This window comes from Exophiala bonariae (assembly GCF_035927105.1).
Source record: "Exophiala bonariae strain CCFEE 5792 chromosome Unknown scaffold_5, whole genome shotgun sequence".
Classification (NCBI taxonomy): Eukaryota; Fungi; Ascomycota; class Eurotiomycetes; order Chaetothyriales; family Herpotrichiellaceae; genus Exophiala; species Exophiala bonariae.
The window spans coordinates 1,069,200-1,085,716 of record NW_027042480.1 but is presented as its reverse complement, the minus strand read 5'-3'; the positions used below and the strand labels follow the sequence as shown (position 1 = coordinate 1,085,716).

Below are 16,517 nucleotides of genomic sequence, written 5' to 3'. Positions count from 1 at the left end.
GTACCTTAGCGTACGAGCGGTGGTTCGTGATACGAGCCCTACAGGCTACGAGCACACCGATTGACAACCCGCCCGCCCCCAGAAGTACCCACTCGTTAATTAACACACCAGAGCCTGATACCCACCCCCCAAATGTACAAACCTCGAAACCACCGTGACAGCAGCACCAGAATCTGAAGCTGAGCGACTTTCTCCGGTTCCACGCGCTTTTACTTCCCATGGTGCCGTAATTCAGCCTAGAGATTGGCTGACAGGCCATTGCCTCTGTTGAACTGCTGTGACTCGTCAAATTGTCAATGACATGCCGCCCGACGATATCTGCCCCTCTACTCCGTACAGAGCACGTTTAAGCAACGGCGTGGAGGAGAGAGCCCGAGACCCTTGCCGATCCCCTTGGCTCCTTCTACTGCTACGGACCTCGCCATCGGTTTCACCAACCCAAGCCAACCGTGCTCAGGCTGGTCAAGATATCAGGCCTTCCTCGTTACTCTCTTCCACTCCTGATCACTGACCAACTACCCGAATTCCGCTAGAATACTGTTGCGTATTCTCCATCTTCTTCTACGCCTCCAGTTTCCACCACTCTTGACTGTCCAACAGACGGATCTCCCAAGGCTGTCAATCTATAGATCCAGTCAAGCATGCCGCTGCATTTTCCCAGTCGGTAGTAGTGAAGCCAGTGGCGATTCTGGACAATTCGCGTCGTTGCGCCAGTCTTTTCTAGTACTCATTCAACGACTTCTACTACTTCTTCTTGTCACTAAACACAAGCAAATTCGCCTACTAATCATCCTGATATCGACTCCCGCATACCCACAGACACAACAGTACTTCTGCCACCAACTGTCTCCTCCAACAGCCACAATTCCTCGCCACTAAACACGCTTCCTGCGATTGCATACCCTCAGACATTCAAGCAGCACCTTTCTGCGCAGACCGAGTGTTCTCTGGGCAGCGAAATCAACTTGTTTCGCCTTATAAGGCGACATCTAACGAGATGGACTTCTCATACTTCACCTCTGCGCCTCAGCCATATCAATTCTTCGGTGGGATGCAACATACGCCCTCTGCATCTCAAACACCTCAAATGGAAGATTTCAGGACGGCTCCATCGACTGTGAGTATCCCTTGGACGCATGACCTGGGCTTTCATCTGACCCGGCGCATAGGATCAATACGATGCTGCGTTTGCCGCATTCCAGCAAAGTTTCCACTATGATCCTTCTACCTTTCTTGCCCAGCCGCATCCTGTCCCCGATCAATCTCCACCAAATAATGTTCGACACGATTCCATGATTTCAATGCCCGACGTGGACATGAATAATGTTTCCCTTCCAACAAACGAAGGATCCTTGGACGATGCGGCGCGGAGTAGCAGTGAGGAGAAGGAGATCCTGACACCCCAACAGAGCAGGAGAAAGGCACAGAATAGAGCTGCGTAAGTAATATTTACCGATGCATTCTGGTTCAAATTATACTCAACGCTATTTGCGGCAGGCAACGGGCATTCCGTGAGAGAAAAGAAAAGCACGTCAAAGATTTGGAGGCCAAGCTCAACAGCCTACAGCACCAGTCCGTCACACTCAATGGAGAGAACGAGCGTCTACGAAGAGAGCTGGCCAAGATTGCTACCGAGAACGAAATCCTTCGCGCCACATCCGGCTCTGCTTCCAATGGTCCGACACCTTTTTTAGAGGAACCTGATGAATTAGTGGGACCTCTGGGGTGGGTACCAACAGACCTCCCGTCCAAGGGTCGCTCTCCAGCCAGCAGTGTAACTTCGGGGATGGATGCGAATTCCAAGTATGCCCACTTTGGCACACTGAAAACCCTGACAGTGGATGACGAAACTGGTGAGCCTATGATGGGGTCAGGTGCTACGTGGGACTATATCCAAGCACATGAACTATTCCGTAAGGGCTTGGTAGATGTCGGTGATGTTTGTGAGCGGCTCAAGAAGATGGCACGATGTGACGGTCAGGGACCAATATTTCTGGAAAGTGACATTCGTCAAGCGATAGCCGACAGTGCTGTTGCTGGAGGTCGGGACGAACTGATCTGATCAATTTTTGCCACCTCAGAACCTGTTGTCAAGTACAACTCGGAGTTGTTTTTAAAGATCTAGCGTTGGAGTTACAGGAGCGTGCATTGCCATATCACTGGAAGGCCCATTTTGGTTGGGGAGGAGGGACTTTACGACATGAGATTTACCACATCCTGCAACGAGAACCTACTTCGTACGTATGCAGGTGAGATGTAGGGTATATGGACTATCCATAATTATCAGCGAAATGCATTTGTCGATTTATTTATTCTCATCCACTCTAGTCTTTGGCGACGTCGGATTGCCATGACATTCGAGAGACAAGGGAAAACTCCAAGGTCACGGAATGGCAAGGGGACTTGTCGAGATAGCCGCGCAAATCGTGGAAATATATTGAGAGGGGAAAACCTCCCGACCACCACCTCCCTACTCGGGCTGCTGCATTCAAGCTGACTGCCATTCCCGAGTTCCAAGACTCCGAGTAAAGTGAAACTTCCTTTTCCGTCACTGCACGCACTCTGAATTGCTAGCCAAAACTCCTGGAATACAATAGGAACTTACTTCTCGCGCAGGAGACGGCATTGAGTTGACAAGATGGAGACTGGAAGTTGATCCCGCGAGGGGACAGGGTGAGCCAAAACACCAGTTTCCTGTTTGTGCGTGTCCACATGAATGGGTCAATGATCAGAGGATGTTTACATTGGTAGAATGAGGCACATTCTTTTTTGATTTATCAAATGTTTTTATCAAATGGTCTCCTTTTCGTCCCATGTGTATCACCACTCTCTAGATTCGTAACGGGATCACTCTGCCTTGTGCAGCCCGCTGTCGATCCACAAATTCGATACCTGATCTATCTGTGCATCTATAGGCATAGGGCTAACCGGGCAGTCCTGCTGATCACAATAGTAGAGGTCTGTTGTGTTGATTTTGCGGCTCAGTCGGGGCACTTGGGATGAACCAGGCTCTGTTGAGGGCTCGCTTTGATGCCCTAATATGGGTACAAACAGAGACTGGTACGCCGTGTTGGACTACCAGCATCACCTCATCCAAGTCGTAAGTCACATTCAGTCCCAGTCGTCATCGTCGTCACTTTCGTCCTTTCCTCTCTTTGCATTCAGACCCTCGTCGCTCTCTTTGTGCTTCAACCGGACATCGTTCTCCGCCACAGCACCAATTTCGAGGAGGACGCTTTCAATATCTCGCTGATTTGTACGCACACCATTCAGTTGCTGTAATGTGACAAGCTGTCGTTTGATCTGGCCGTCTTTGTAGATGAGAATAGTAGGTGTGTTCCGCTCCGGATAACCTTCAATACACAGATCCGCACGGATCTCGCAGAACTTGATGTCGCCGAACTTGACCGCGAGCTGACGCCACAATTCGGTCAAAACCCGCGACTCGACATTCGTGCCCAGCGGCGATGTCAGATTCACCAGCACATACGCTTTGGAACTCTCCTCGGTCACGTCCCTCGAGTAGTCCGGTTTCTGCAGCGGGTATACCTGGCCGTAGACGCTCTTCTTCTGCAGCGTGGAGAGCTCGGCAAGTCGTTGCTTCCGATACTGTTCGAGGAATAATTCGTCCTCTTCGTCCTCGAGGTCGTTGAGTTCGTCAAGGTCCTTGTCATCCAGTCGGTTCTCATGGGCGCGTTTGGCCGCTTCGATCAGAGCTTCTTGGATTATTGGCTCTGGGTCCGGTGGCTTTTCCGGAATGATGCCGTGTTTGCGGAGTATGTCGTTCCTGGATGGTTGTTAATAATGTTTATATTTTTCTTGAAATGGGGAGTTCTTTTGGGTGACGCACCATTCTGTGTCAGCGTTAGGATTGTCCACAGGGACATTCACTGGCATATCATTCATGATGAAGAATCCCAGTTGGTGTCTTTGAATGTGAGAAAATGTGAGGAGGGATGTTTTCTATTGAGGAACGAAGGCATCAGCAATCATGATTCGAGTGGATCTGATAGACAGGGCTGTGGCTGTGGCTCTAAATGTGGCGTAGGCACAGTAGCCACAACACGTGACTAGCACGGGCTCAACCTGAACTCCACACAAATTATCCTCCAAGGACACCGTAACTGAATCCGAGTTCATCTCCCTGTTGACAGCACTGCGTTCAAACAATCTCAGAGCGATCCCGATCTTCTCAGACTCTGGCTATATAGCCTGTCAATTCCACTCTCTATTCTTCTGTCCTGTTTCGCAATGATTCCGCGGTAGTCCGCTACAAACACCGCCTAATAACTTTCGTGCCCTGGCCCATCCTCGTCCTAACCCTCTTCCCGCTCCTCCATTGATAACTCCTGCGGGAGCCAGTCCACACAATGAGTTACGCAAAGAAAGATGAGGATGCTGACCACTCCGGCTTCAAGCTGGATCGCACCTCTGTATTTCAAGATGGTATTACAACTACAATCCCCAGATCTCTCATCTTCTGTTTAGAGCCCCCCACTAATCCCCTTTACCAGCACGACTATTCAACTCCTCTCCTATATCACCTCGAAAATGCCGGACTCTCCTCACCAAACTGGCAGTCTTGTTGTTCACCGGCGAAAAGTTCCCTACAAATGAAGCCACCACTCTCTTCTTTGGTATTTCGAAATTGTTCCAGAACAAAGACCCGTCCCTCCGCCAAATGGTCTATTTGATCCTCAAAGAACTAGCACAGACCGCCGAGGATGTTATCATGTCCACGAGTATCATAATGAAGGACATGACGGTTGGGAGTGAAATTGTCTACAAGGCGAACTCTATTCGTGCACTTTGCAGAATCATCGACGCGACTACCGTCCAGGGGATTGAACGATTGATCAAAACCGCCATTGTCGATAAGTCGCCTGCTGTCTCCTCAGCTGCCCTGGTCTCATCATATCAACTCCTCCCCATCGCAAAGGACGTTGTCAAAAGATGGCAGAGCGAGACCCAGGAAGCTGCTTCGTCATCTAAGTCGGGCGGTGGGTTCCTCAGTTTCTCCACAAGTTCGCAACACTCGCTCGCAACTGCCAACACCAACTACATGAATCAATATCACGCCATTGGTCTACTCTACCAGATGAGATCCCATGACAGGATGGCTTTGGTCAAAATGGTACAGCAGTACGGAGCTGCTGGGGCGGTCAAATCTCCTGCTGGAGTGATGATGTTGGTTCGATTAGCAGCTAGACTTGCCGAAGAGGATCCAAGCTTGAGGAAGCCAATGACCCAAATGCTGGATACTTGGCTACGGCATAAGAGCGAGATGGTCAATTTCGAGGCCGCAAAGGCCATCTGCGCACTCAGAGATGTCACCGATGCTGAAGCAGCACAAGCGATTCATGTTCTTCAATCCTTCCTAACATCCCCACGAGCCGTCACGAAATTCGCCGCAATCCGAATCCTCCATTCCTTCGCGTCCTTCAAGCCAAAGGCTGTCCATTCAGCCAATCCAGATATTGAAGCCCTCATCTCAAATAGCAATCGATCAATCGCTACCTTCGCTATCACTACCCTACTCAAGACTGGCAATGAAGCTAGTGTGGACCGACTCATGAAGCAGATCTCTAGCTTCATGGCCGAGATCACCGATGAGTTCAAGATCACTATAGTGGAAGCCATCCGGACTCTTTGCATGAAATTCCCAAACAAACAAGCGGGCATGTTGACTTTCTTGAGCGGAATTTTGAGAGATGAAGGTGGTTACGAATTCAAACGTGCCGTGGTAGAGAGCATGTTCGACCTGATCAAATTCGTTCCTGGTAGCAAGGAGGAGACATTATCCCATCTCTGTGAATTCATCGAAGATTGCGAGTTCACGAAATTGGCGGTTCGAATACTGCACCTCATCGGTGCGGAAGGCCCAAAGACACCTCAACCCACAAAGTATATCCGCTACATCTACAACAGAGTTGTACTGGAAAATGCGCTCGTTAGAGCAGCTGCAGTCACCGCTTTGGCCAAATTTGGCGTGGGACAAAAAGATCCAGACGTGAAGAAGAGTGTTGAAGTTTTGTTGACCAGGTGTCTTGATGACACGGACGATGAGGTTCGAGACCGCGCTGCACTTAACCTCCGACTGATGCAGGAAGAAGACGACATTGCAGAACGTTTCGTCAAGAACGACTCGATGTTCTCTTTGTCGACTTTCGAGCATAAACTCGTTATGTATGTGACTTCGGACGATAAGTCTGTCTTTGCCAGCGCTTTCGACATTAAGTCTGTCCCTGTTGTCTCTCACGAGCAAGCTCTCGCGGAAGAAAGAACGAAGAAACTCACTACAGCGACCCCCACCATCAAGGCTCCTTCCACAGGACCAGCCAAGCCAAAGGCCAATGGGCTTGCAGAAGCTCCATCTGCTGCGGCAGCAGCACAGAAATATACACAAACATTTTCCAGCATACCCGAACTGGCTGCTTATGGTCCAGTTCTGAAATCCAGCCAAGTTGTTGAATTGACTGAAAGCGAGACAGAGTATGTTGTCTCCGCGATCAAACACGTATTCAAAGAGCACGTTGTCCTCCAGTATGACATCAAGAACACTCTGGATCAGACTGTACTCGAGAACGTCACAATTCTCGCCTCTCCTTCAGAAGATGATGAACCAACTCTGGAAGAAGAGTTCATCATCCCCGCCCCAGCTTTGAAAACTAATGAGCCTGGTGTCGCTTACGTGGCATTTAAGAAACTGGGCGGAGAAAATACCTTCCCAGCTACAAGCTTCACCAATGTTCTCAAGTTTACAAGCAAAGAGATTGATCCAACTACGGGCGAGGCTGAAGATGGTGGATATGAAGACGAATACGAAGTCGAAAATCTAGAATTGACAGGGGCCGACTATGTGGTTCCTGCTTTTGCCGGTAGCTTCGATCATGTTTGGGAGGGCACTGGCGCAAATGGCGAAGAAGCCAGTGATACCTTGCAATTGTCCAGTATCAAGAGTTTGGCTGGTATGTCACACTTCAGATCTAATCCTATGTTGAGGATCGTAAACTAACTTTTTCCCATTAGATGCAACGGAGCAGCTGTCTCGAATTCTTTCTCTGCAAGCACTGGAAGGCACCGACGTGGTTCTATCCAATACACAGCACACTCTGAAATTATACGGAAAGTCGGTGACTGGTGGACGGGTAGCCGCACTTGTCAAGATGGTCTATTCGACGAAATCAGGAGTTACAGTTAAAGTCAGTGTCAGGACGGATGAGGCAGATTTGGCAAGTGCGGTTATCAATTCATTGTCTTAGAGGCATGTCTTTGTGCAGAGGCTTTGGGTGCCTTGTCCTCGTATGAGTAAACGAGTGTGGAGGCGTTTAGGATTGGTCAGCCCGCCAATCGCCACATCAAATGCAGTCATGAGAGTAGATGAGAGGGAAGATTTGGCACTCAGACGCCAACGTGCAGTTGCTTTGCAGTAGATGATCGAAAAGCCAGGCAATTTGTGAGTACGACTCGAACACTGTCTGTCTGTCGTGTTGCAGACAACAACGAGACGCTTGAAATAAAATCAGATGACATAAATGATGAAGACGATACTACGTGAAGAAGTTCTTGTTCTTTACTTTTAGAATTTGCAGAATCGACGTGGAATTACTGATGGAACTTAAAGTTGATAATCCCTTGTCCTCTGGGCAGTTTTGGTTGACAAGGAGAAGATGGACAACATTTCCTGTTATGTTGGAAGATGTTAAATACTTTGGCACTAACTTCTCGAGCATGTTCTCCGCCATCATTCTGTCTGATTCGAACACACCAAATCAGCGACCGACCCCATCACATTCGGCTTGTCTCGATGGCAAATCACGTAATGGTAGTGTTCTCTTCAACACACGGATCCATCCGATCAGCCAAAAATCGCCGTTGCCCTTGAACTTATGCCATTAGTGCGCAATGATGGGAAGGGCAGAGGGCCATAGTGTGACCATACTGGGAGAGGGTCGTTCTGGCCTGGACCTTCTGCGAACGTAGGACGAAGACGAAGACGAAGCTGCCTGGACAGGCACAGCTGTGGGCAATTCACCAGAAACAGCCATTCGAAAACAGAAGTGATATTTCGTCTCGGTGTGCATTGTGCCCAGCTCAACTTTTGTCTCCAAATGTCATGAGAAACAGGATTGCGTGGCAAGAAGCGGTAGACAGTTCACGTGGAGCGTCTCTTAGATACAGAGGCTTCAGTCGATTGCGAACCCACAAAATCGACTTGCGCCCGACTAATTTAAGCGAGTGCTATGCTCATGTCCGCTTCTTTGGTCGGCCTTTCTTCACGGTGCTGGGTGGCGTGGCAGCGGGACTGGAGCTGACGTCGATGCCAGAAGCGAAAGTCGCGGGATTCAGAGACGCGATAGTGGCGTCCGAGATGGCCCATGAGGAGGCAGGACTGTTGCTGTCCTCGACCACTTTGGGTTGTGGTTTGCCTTCCTTCTCAGCGTGTGATAGAACGTCGATATTGCTGTTCAACCATGCCTGGAGTTCTTTCGTCTGCAGGAAGCCATGGATGTTGAACCACTGGGTGAAAGAGCCGGCGATAACTTTGTCCTCCCATTTCTTCCCGGAGGGCGCCTCGTACGTGACTCTGAGAGTATAGGTGGGCGAATGTTTTTTGCTCGAGGACTTAAGTGTGAGTTTCTGCCCACCTTCCCTTGTGCCAATGAAGATTGTGCCGGCTTCTTGCCAGATCCAGTACGTCAGGGCGAGGTTGAGGATGAAGTAGGCCAGGCAGGCGGGTGCGGTGTATGCTTTGGTGTCATCCCAGCCTAGTTTGTAGTCGGCAAAGAACAGGACTCCGGCGATGACGACCGCTGAGTAGCCCAAGGCGAGCCGGACGTTGGTGGAGCCGTGCTGTTGTTTGAAGGTGTAGGGTTTTGGTAGCGAGGTGAGATATGGTGCTATGGCGTCATCGGTGGCATTTTTGAGATCTGAGGAGTGTTAATTGCCAAATGTCCACACATGATTGCGGATGCTGGCGAGGAGTGCATACCATTGACAGAGTAGAGGGACACTTTCTGTGGTGGTGAGGATGCCATTGTTGGGGTTGATTGGGATAACCAGAGACTAGGATGAATGCTGGGTTGACTCTCCTATTGTAACATCTGCCCATTCGAGAGATACTGATACGTTGGTAGCTTTTCTGGTATGTAGAGAATATGTTGATGTCTAAGCCTTCATCTGTCCTTACGGGACACGATGTTCAAAATCCGGGGCATCGGAAGATCTTCGGGTAAATTGATCACCTAACGAGGCTGTGATCATGAAATAATGGAATGACTACAGCAACCTCGCTCCAGCGTCATTTAGGTGCCCTTCCTTTCACTCCTAAAGCACCTGTTCTCATATTCACTCTCGAGCGCAAATGATTTTTAACTGGAAATCTCCCCGAACAACTTCCTCGATACGAGAACCGAGACATACGCTTCTTGGTCTGGTGCAGTTGGCTATGGTTAGCACACCAGGCTTCATAGTTAATGGCCCGCTCCTTCCACTATCAGGAATTGTTGGAGAATCCAAGATATAAGAACCTGGAGTACAATTCTTAGTTAGCACAACTCTTAAAAATGGTTTTTCGCATTCCCTAGCATGTGTCTTTTTGCTGCCTCGCGGGGCTTTTTTTGGTGGAGCTTTTAGTAAGGAGAAAAAGATGCTCATCACCTAGGCACTTAAGTGGACACAATATAGATATAAAGCGAGTCAGAAAATACGTGTGCTCGTTCTAGGCTCTCTCAATCACATGTTTTGTTGGTAAATCTCCTGTTTAACCGAAACATCAACTTAGGTGGCCGTATAATCATACCAGGATCAAGTGGGACGCCCAAGCATCCCACACCAAGATGTAAAGATTTCGGGTTCAAGTGTTGGCAGCAAATCTGGTTGTGCCCAGTCATCTGTGGTCGATATTATAGACTTTCCAAGTAGCGAAGCGAGTTTCATCCCCACTCCCATGACAGAATCGGTTGTCTGTGGGTCTGCGATTTGCACAATCCACTCAGCTGCCGTGACTGCGGCGCTTTCCGCATATGAAGCTGATGTTGGGTCTATCGCAATGAGAAAACGGTTCGTCATTGCCAAGAATACCAGATATCTTGTTAGAAGCTTCGATCTCTTCAGAGCCGTATCACGTTCAAGGGCGTCGGTGACTTTCTGATGGTGGTCGCCTGCCAGCACCCAATCCCATTTGACACTCCAATCCGTGAAGTCGTCAAGGAGCCCGTGGAGCTCGCTTACAATGGCGCTCTTCTCTGTGAGATCTTGATGAACCACTGCATTGGTGACTCTTCTGAACACCCCAGGGCAAAATGCATTGATCTTCCATAAACTCACCACTGCTTCAGATCGATCTTGAGTTGACAGGTCTGGGATTATCGCCGATTCAAGAGCTGTCTGCCACTCAGGAGTGCTCAGAAAACAGTCTACATCCGCAAATGTTGCTTCCAGAATCTAGCAGAGTAAGTAAAACACGCTGATATTACCCTATGGTGCCTACGCTTACCATGACTTCGGCTTGAGCTATGAGCAAGTCTTTCTCGCCTTCTGAGACGATGTTGGCGGGTCCGAGAGCATGAAGCACATTGAATGCACCTCTAGCATGGCAGATGTAATTTCGCATATCGTTGTACTCAAGAAGCTAAGATTAGGTCAGCACACGAAGCCAATTGAGCAGTACAAAACAAACCTCGAATAGACACAACAGCAGCGTCGCATACCAGACATCCCAATTGACACTGTCGGGAGAATTGAGTTTCGCCTGCAAACTTCGAAGTGCGCGTACATAATCTTTCTCGACCTGTCGCTGGCATGCAAGTCTATTTTCCTCCGTTATGAAGCACTGGTGAAGACGGCTTCCAACACAAGCAATGGCATCGTCCAGGCACCCACTGTGTCCATACCGTTGAGGAAGGACATGAACGACAGATTGTTGAGCCAGGCGACATATATTGAGCCATCGTTTCGGGTTGGAAAGCGCGTCTGTGACTGACGCCAATTGAAGTAGTCTCGAGATGAGGTCAGGCTGCATTATGGTCAAAAGCTCAATTGGCAAAGCATTTTCGACGGTCAGTATAGATCCTGGGCCAGCAAGCTTTTCACGCAAATACTAAAAATATGTGAGCTGACGAGAAGGAGTTATGGTAGTAAACGTCGAGTGGAGATTCACCTTTTTGTGTGCCTGGATATCTCTTTGGTCCTCGCGAATCAACTCGAGTGATTCGTTAACCGGTGCGACATGAGCTTTAGAGGATTTCTTCGTTGTGGCTTTCAAGTCTAATAGTTTTTCTTTGCTTGCGGCAGCGCCGACTTTCCTGGATATCCTGCGAATAGTACGACGATCCACATCGGTCAGTTTCCTGTTCTTCGCGTCTGAATGGATGAATTCCAGCTGCATCTTGAGCTTGACTGCGAAATTGGTGATTCTATAGTTGCTGATTTGGATATACTTATACTCATACGGATCCTATAAGTCGCAATAAAAGACAGCTGAAAGAAATTGGGGGGTTGTAAAGCGTCAAGGAAGTTGACGATAAGAAATGGGGGAATGAAACGCTGGAGCGAGTCCAATTCAAAACAGCAGGGGCAGAGCACCAATACATTGGATCTAGCCCCCACCACATCCCCGGTTTCAAAAGGTCCTTCAGCCTCGTGCCGCGGCTTATGGTTCTCTTCTTCCCATGTTACCTTTTAGACTCACCACAGTCAACAAATCATCGTTGGAAGTGAAAAGGGACTCTATTCTGAGCAATGAAGGGCAAGCCGCTGAGGAAAGTATTCGCCTAGGGATGCACTTTTCAGCTCGTTTCTCGGGGATAGTTCCCTCTTCAAAGATTGATAGAGACATGTTAATTGACCTGTATACGTCAATTCTGACTTGGAAACACCATAGCTAGAAGAACGAAATCAAGATGGTCTAAAACTGGTAACCACAAAACGATTTTGGAAACACAAGATCCATCTAGCCCGCCCTGAACTGGATGGCGGCCCAAGTTTTAGCACTCGACCGTAGGCTTGGCGTCAATTCACGTGCTATACCCAATCTGGTGCCACTTTGGTTATACCAACCGTGATCCGACTTCATTCACATCAACAAATCAATCGTTCTTCTGGTCTCGGTTCCACCAGTCAATCTTTCGCCTCACAAGATGGCGGTCCAAGGTGTTGAGCAGGTCATCCAGAGGGACCCTGCATTATTGTGAGTCTCCCAGATTGAGGACCAACCAAACCAGACTGACCATTCATGCACAGCTACTGGATCCTTCTTCCCATCACGATTGTCATGATATTGACTGGAGTACTACGACACTATGCGACAGTACTACTAGCTAGTCCTCCCAAGCCTCCGCCAACACCCGCCGACTCTCGCGAACGCTCAGCAATAATTAAAGGCGTCAACTTGCGCAACAACTCTGCCGCACTGAACAAGGCATCCTTCGATGCCCGAAAAGAATATCTCATCGATGGCTACAAGAAGGGAAGTTTCCTGAAAGGCGGACCAGAGTCAAAGGGCCAAGCTGCCCCAAACCCGATGTCCGATCCTGCCGCCATGGAAGGGATGATGGGAATGATGAAGGGAAATATGGCCATGATGATCCCGCAAACACTGATCATGTCGTGGATCAATGCCTTCTTCGCCGGCTTCGTCATCCTCAAACTACCATTCCCACTAACAATCCGCTTCAAGTCAATGTTGCAGTCCGGAGTCATGACCAAAGATCTCGACGTCAGATGGGTCTCGAGTCTGTCATGGTACTTCCTGTGTCTGTTTGGCCTTCAGAGTGTGTTCATTTTCATCCTCGGGAATGAGAATTCAGCCAGTCAAATATCGCAGCAAATGGCTCAGGCGAACCCGACCGCCAATGCCAATCCTTTTGGCCCCGGGCAGGATCCAGACAAGATGTTTCAGGCCGAGGCCGAAAATCTGGAGGTTCTGGAACATTGGAGTGTTCTTGAGGGGGCAGAGGACCGACTTCTCAAGATCTACACGAAGTAGGAAAACCCCATTTGACCATATCTAGAGTCATCATCCGCCCGTTGGCCAACGCTTGCAGTGGGTCGACCTTTACATAACGACGGAACTGGAGCGTCTTTGCTTGCGGGGCAGAAACGATGTGGCGTGTACAATTGAGTCCATGCCGGTTCAGCGGTCCCTTACCCAGACATGCTCTTCATAATCACCAGACTACTTGGGAGTCCCTCGGCTGGGCGGACATCAAACATAGCCTCGCATACTCCTAGGGCAAGGAAAGAGAAGCAACCTGGCCAGTTCTTCGATACTAGGGGAGTTGCTAACCGTTGTGAATGGGAGCCAAATCTCAGTCACGTTGGCCAGCGAACCGACTCGTTGCCCTCAATCCAGTATTTCAAGTCAGCGGGACGATATGCAGGACTTGGAAGCGTTTCGTCTACTCTCTAAGCTTCGTCGTTGGTTGTATACACTTTCTGATTATCATTGGCCACACATGGTGGAACGAAGATGCCCGGTCGCTTGAAAGTCAGAAAATCGACTCGAACTAACTGGCGCATTCCAGATAGATACGACTCAAACTGTGTCTAAAACAAGCTAGCATGCTATCTCCCTCAAATAATATTCAAGTTTGGGTCTACTTCAATCCAATAGTGTGCTCTCCTCTCCTCCGCAGTGCTGGTATCCGTTCATCATGTGGGGTATTCGCGTTCTCATGTGTGCAGTGCAATGTAGATGGCTCGCTCCAATGCTGAAGACAAAAAGGAAAGGAGAAAGAGCTGTGGGAATCCAATTGAGAAAGCAAGACCAATTCTCATCACAGGACTTTTTCCAGTGTCTTGGCCAAGTCATCGACTTCTTGATCCTTCTTCTGTGAGACCGGCTCGTTCTCCGCCGCATCTGCACTTTCTAGGACCTTTTCTCGCACAGCATCTTCCTCCACCTCATCGTCATCTTCCTCTGCCTCTGCTCCATCCTCGTCTTCTTCGTCACTGTCTTCTCCTTCCAACTCGTCGAGCTCGTCCAGGCCCCAATGATCGTCCGGATCGTCATCACCACCCTTCTTGTCTTTGCGGTCGCTTAGCAGGGCTGCCAGATCTTCCACCGACTGGTCCTCTTCTTCAAACTTGTTGCCGTTTAACTCCACCCTCCGTAGTTCTGACAGACCATCTTTCGCCGCCTGGAGCAGTGCCTTGACACCTGCGGGGTTGATGTCGTTGAATTGCAATCTCAGAATCTCGACCTTTTTATTGTTGCCTGCTCCTAGCGCCTCAAAGACCTTGATCGCGCCTCGGGCCCCCAGTAGCGAATCGCCGACTCCTAATTCCTTTAGGTCTGACCATCCGTCCAACGCCTTGGAAAGCGTCTGCGAACCTTTGAGAGTGAATGTGTTGTCTTGCAGGTCCAAAATCTCCAGGTGACTGCACGTGGACAACCCTGAGGAGATCAAGTGTGATATGCCTTCTGGCCGAATCCCATTCTGTGTCATTTTCACGCTCTTGATGCCTGATTTGTGTGCCTCGTAGGCTTTGGCCCAGGCTGCCATACTTCCATTCTCCAGTCTGTTTCGCCCACAGACTATGCTTTCCAGGTCAGGGACGTCTTTGCCAGCTTTTCTTGCTTCTGCTTTCCGCTCTGCCAGCGTCGTTAGGGCATCTGCGATTGAGGTTCCTGCAATAGGGCCCATTCCATTGTTGTTGAGGATGAGATGTTTTAGTGGGACATGTTTGGAGAGAAAGTCAACGAGCGGATCTTTGGTGTTGAGGCCGAATGCATTGTCACTCAGATCGATGGTATGGAGGTTGGGACATTCCAGTAACGCTGTCAACAGGGCGGAGAGTGCGGGAGGAATTTCTTCTAGGAGTCGGGAGGTGAAGATGTCATGAAGGTCTGCGCTTTCGAGTGTGGCTTTGGAAGAGAGGATGGGAGCTAGAGCCTCGCATGCTGAGACGCCGAGGGTGTTACCAGAGAGATCGATATGAGTGACAGTAGAGGAGTCGACAAGGGAGGCAACATGCTCGTCCAGGTGTTCTTTGGTGTCGAGTTTCAGGCCCTTCCCGGCGAGGGAGAAGGTTTTAGTGGCCATTGTCAGATTTTTGGGCCGGTTGACTGGTGGTATTCTTAGCAATAGCTCTTGTGAAACAATATGCAGGGTACCGAATTCGACGCTGGTGGGAGGGAGACAGGTCGGACACAAAACAATCAGCCTTGGGGAAGGACTATCAGATACTTAGGTACGCCCGAGAATTGGTGGATGTAAACAAAATCAGTGAGGGGCACTGGCAGCGCCAAGGCTCTTTAGTGATGCCAGGCATGTACCTAAGGTATAAGTACCTCTCCGTAGATCCCTACCTACCCAGGCAGTCAACAACCAGGGAAAAAGATGAACTTGAAGAATCATCACAAGGTCTCGCAGCACACGTTGACTTCTAATGTGGGCAAGCTTATTCATATGCGGGATTGCCTACACAAAGTCAACATTGCGAGGCTTTGGGGGCCTGATGAATTTAGCTTGAGCTTGCACAGCTTCCAGGTTCACTCCACTGCATTCCACAAGTACGTATTCATTCATTGGAACGATAAACCTATTCACCACATATGACTTGATCCTTGTGACTGCTGAGCGAGGCTTGATGTCTCCTGGAATTGAATTGAGCTTTGAGCTGAATCTCACTAAGCCGTCCCTGAGCAACCACTGAGGACTGCAGGGAGGCATTCGCCCTGCCAGCTGTGTTGCTCAGTTCGGTAAGCACGATGGCCCATTCTGCATATACACCATCAACACAGCAGCCTACCTGATGCACCGTTAGCCCTGGGAGGTTACATATACCCTTTGCACACCTACGCCGCTGTTGCGCCAAAGGCTTCGGAGACACGGCACGAGGTCAGGAAAGAGACCAGAAGCAAGAAGATGACAATAAATCCACTGATTGATGCAAGCCGTGTTGTGGTGCTATCAACGCTTTTGAGAATCCACAGGGGCGCAATGAGCATCGCGAGCCCCATAATGAGCTGTAGTACGTGGGCGGTACCGTCGACGCTCGAATCGCTATAAGTCATAACGTCTGCAGAAGAAGATCCGCCCCAAACCTGGTGCAATTATCACAAAACTGGTCTGAACACCTTCTTTTCTTCCAGCACTCACCTTGGCCTTAAAGACGTGCGGAAGACAGAAAACCTTAAGGTATTCGAGGACACTCACCGGTGATCTTTGATGGCCCACGATATTGATCAAATATCGTTGGCGCTCGCGAAGCGGGTTTCGCACTCCATCAGAGCCCCAGGATGGTTCCATAACCAGGCTTCAACATTCCGCCGACTCTGTCGACAAGCATTTGGCCGTGACTTCAATTCTGAATGTAGCCACAGCATTTCTTCTACAAGGTCGATCAGCACGTCGCAAACATGTGGTCAGATTGCGGATTGAAAGCTATACTATATTCCAAAAGTTCAGTTTTGAGACTTGCAATCAGGTTTGCGCGGTCCGGCCGAGGTTCGTCTCTGAAGGTGCCGTTGTTGATATCGGGAGCATGATTCCTGCTGCACTCATCGTCAA

General features: G+C 49.4%; 7 protein-coding genes across 7 annotated transcripts; 3 read left to right on the top strand and 4 right to left on the bottom strand.

The window, feature by feature from the left end:
• Positions 1-997: 997 nt before the first annotated feature.
• On the top strand, positions 998-2,062 carry LTR84_011157 (uncharacterized protein; the record flags this gene model as incomplete). The annotated part of the gene is made up of 3 exons (XM_064854690.1): positions 998-1,117; positions 1,170-1,438; positions 1,498-2,062. 3 exons carry the CDS (start codon positions 998-1,000, stop codon positions 2,060-2,062), a joined length of 954 nt encoding a protein of 317 aa, XP_064709416.1.
• Positions 2,063-3,111: 1,049 nt separating this feature from the next.
• On the bottom strand, positions 3,112-3,906 carry LTR84_011156 (uncharacterized protein; the record flags this gene model as incomplete). The annotated part of the gene is made up of 2 exons (XM_064854689.1): positions 3,112-3,787; positions 3,851-3,906. The coding sequence occupies 2 exons, from the start codon at positions 3,904-3,906 to the stop codon at positions 3,112-3,114; spliced, it is 732 nt and encodes a 243-aa protein (XP_064709415.1).
• Positions 3,907-4,370: 464 nt separating this feature from the next.
• Positions 4,371-7,262, top strand: LTR84_011155 (uncharacterized protein; the record flags this gene model as incomplete). Its single annotated transcript, XM_064854688.1, has 3 exons — positions 4,371-4,446; positions 4,515-6,968; positions 7,030-7,262. The coding sequence occupies 3 exons, from the start codon at positions 4,371-4,373 to the stop codon at positions 7,260-7,262; spliced, it is 2,763 nt and encodes a 920-aa protein (XP_064709414.1).
• A 985-nt stretch (positions 7,263-8,247) lies between these two features.
• On the bottom strand, positions 8,248-9,038 carry LTR84_011154 (uncharacterized protein; the record flags this gene model as incomplete). Its single annotated transcript, XM_064854687.1, has 2 exons — positions 8,248-8,930; positions 8,993-9,038. The coding sequence occupies 2 exons, from the start codon at positions 9,036-9,038 to the stop codon at positions 8,248-8,250; spliced, it is 729 nt and encodes a 242-aa protein (XP_064709413.1).
• Positions 9,039-9,807: 769 nt separating this feature from the next.
• LTR84_011153 (uncharacterized protein) lies at positions 9,808-11,389 on the bottom strand (the record flags this gene model as incomplete). Its single annotated transcript, XM_064854686.1, has 4 exons — positions 9,808-10,446; positions 10,499-10,633; positions 10,682-11,101; positions 11,162-11,389. The coding sequence occupies 4 exons, from the start codon at positions 11,387-11,389 to the stop codon at positions 9,808-9,810; spliced, it is 1,422 nt and encodes a 473-aa protein (XP_064709412.1).
• A 751-nt stretch (positions 11,390-12,140) lies between these two features.
• On the top strand, positions 12,141-12,988 carry LTR84_011152 (uncharacterized protein; the record flags this gene model as incomplete). The annotated part of the gene is made up of 2 exons (XM_064854685.1): positions 12,141-12,190; positions 12,244-12,988. The coding sequence occupies 2 exons, from the start codon at positions 12,141-12,143 to the stop codon at positions 12,986-12,988; spliced, it is 795 nt and encodes a 264-aa protein (XP_064709411.1).
• A 790-nt stretch (positions 12,989-13,778) lies between these two features.
• Positions 13,779-15,047, bottom strand: LTR84_011151 (uncharacterized protein; the record flags this gene model as incomplete). The annotated part of the gene is made up of 1 exon (XM_064854684.1): positions 13,779-15,047. The coding sequence occupies one exon, from the start codon at positions 15,045-15,047 to the stop codon at positions 13,779-13,781; it is 1,269 nt and encodes a 422-aa protein (XP_064709410.1).
• Positions 15,048-16,517: the final 1,470 nt, after the last annotated feature.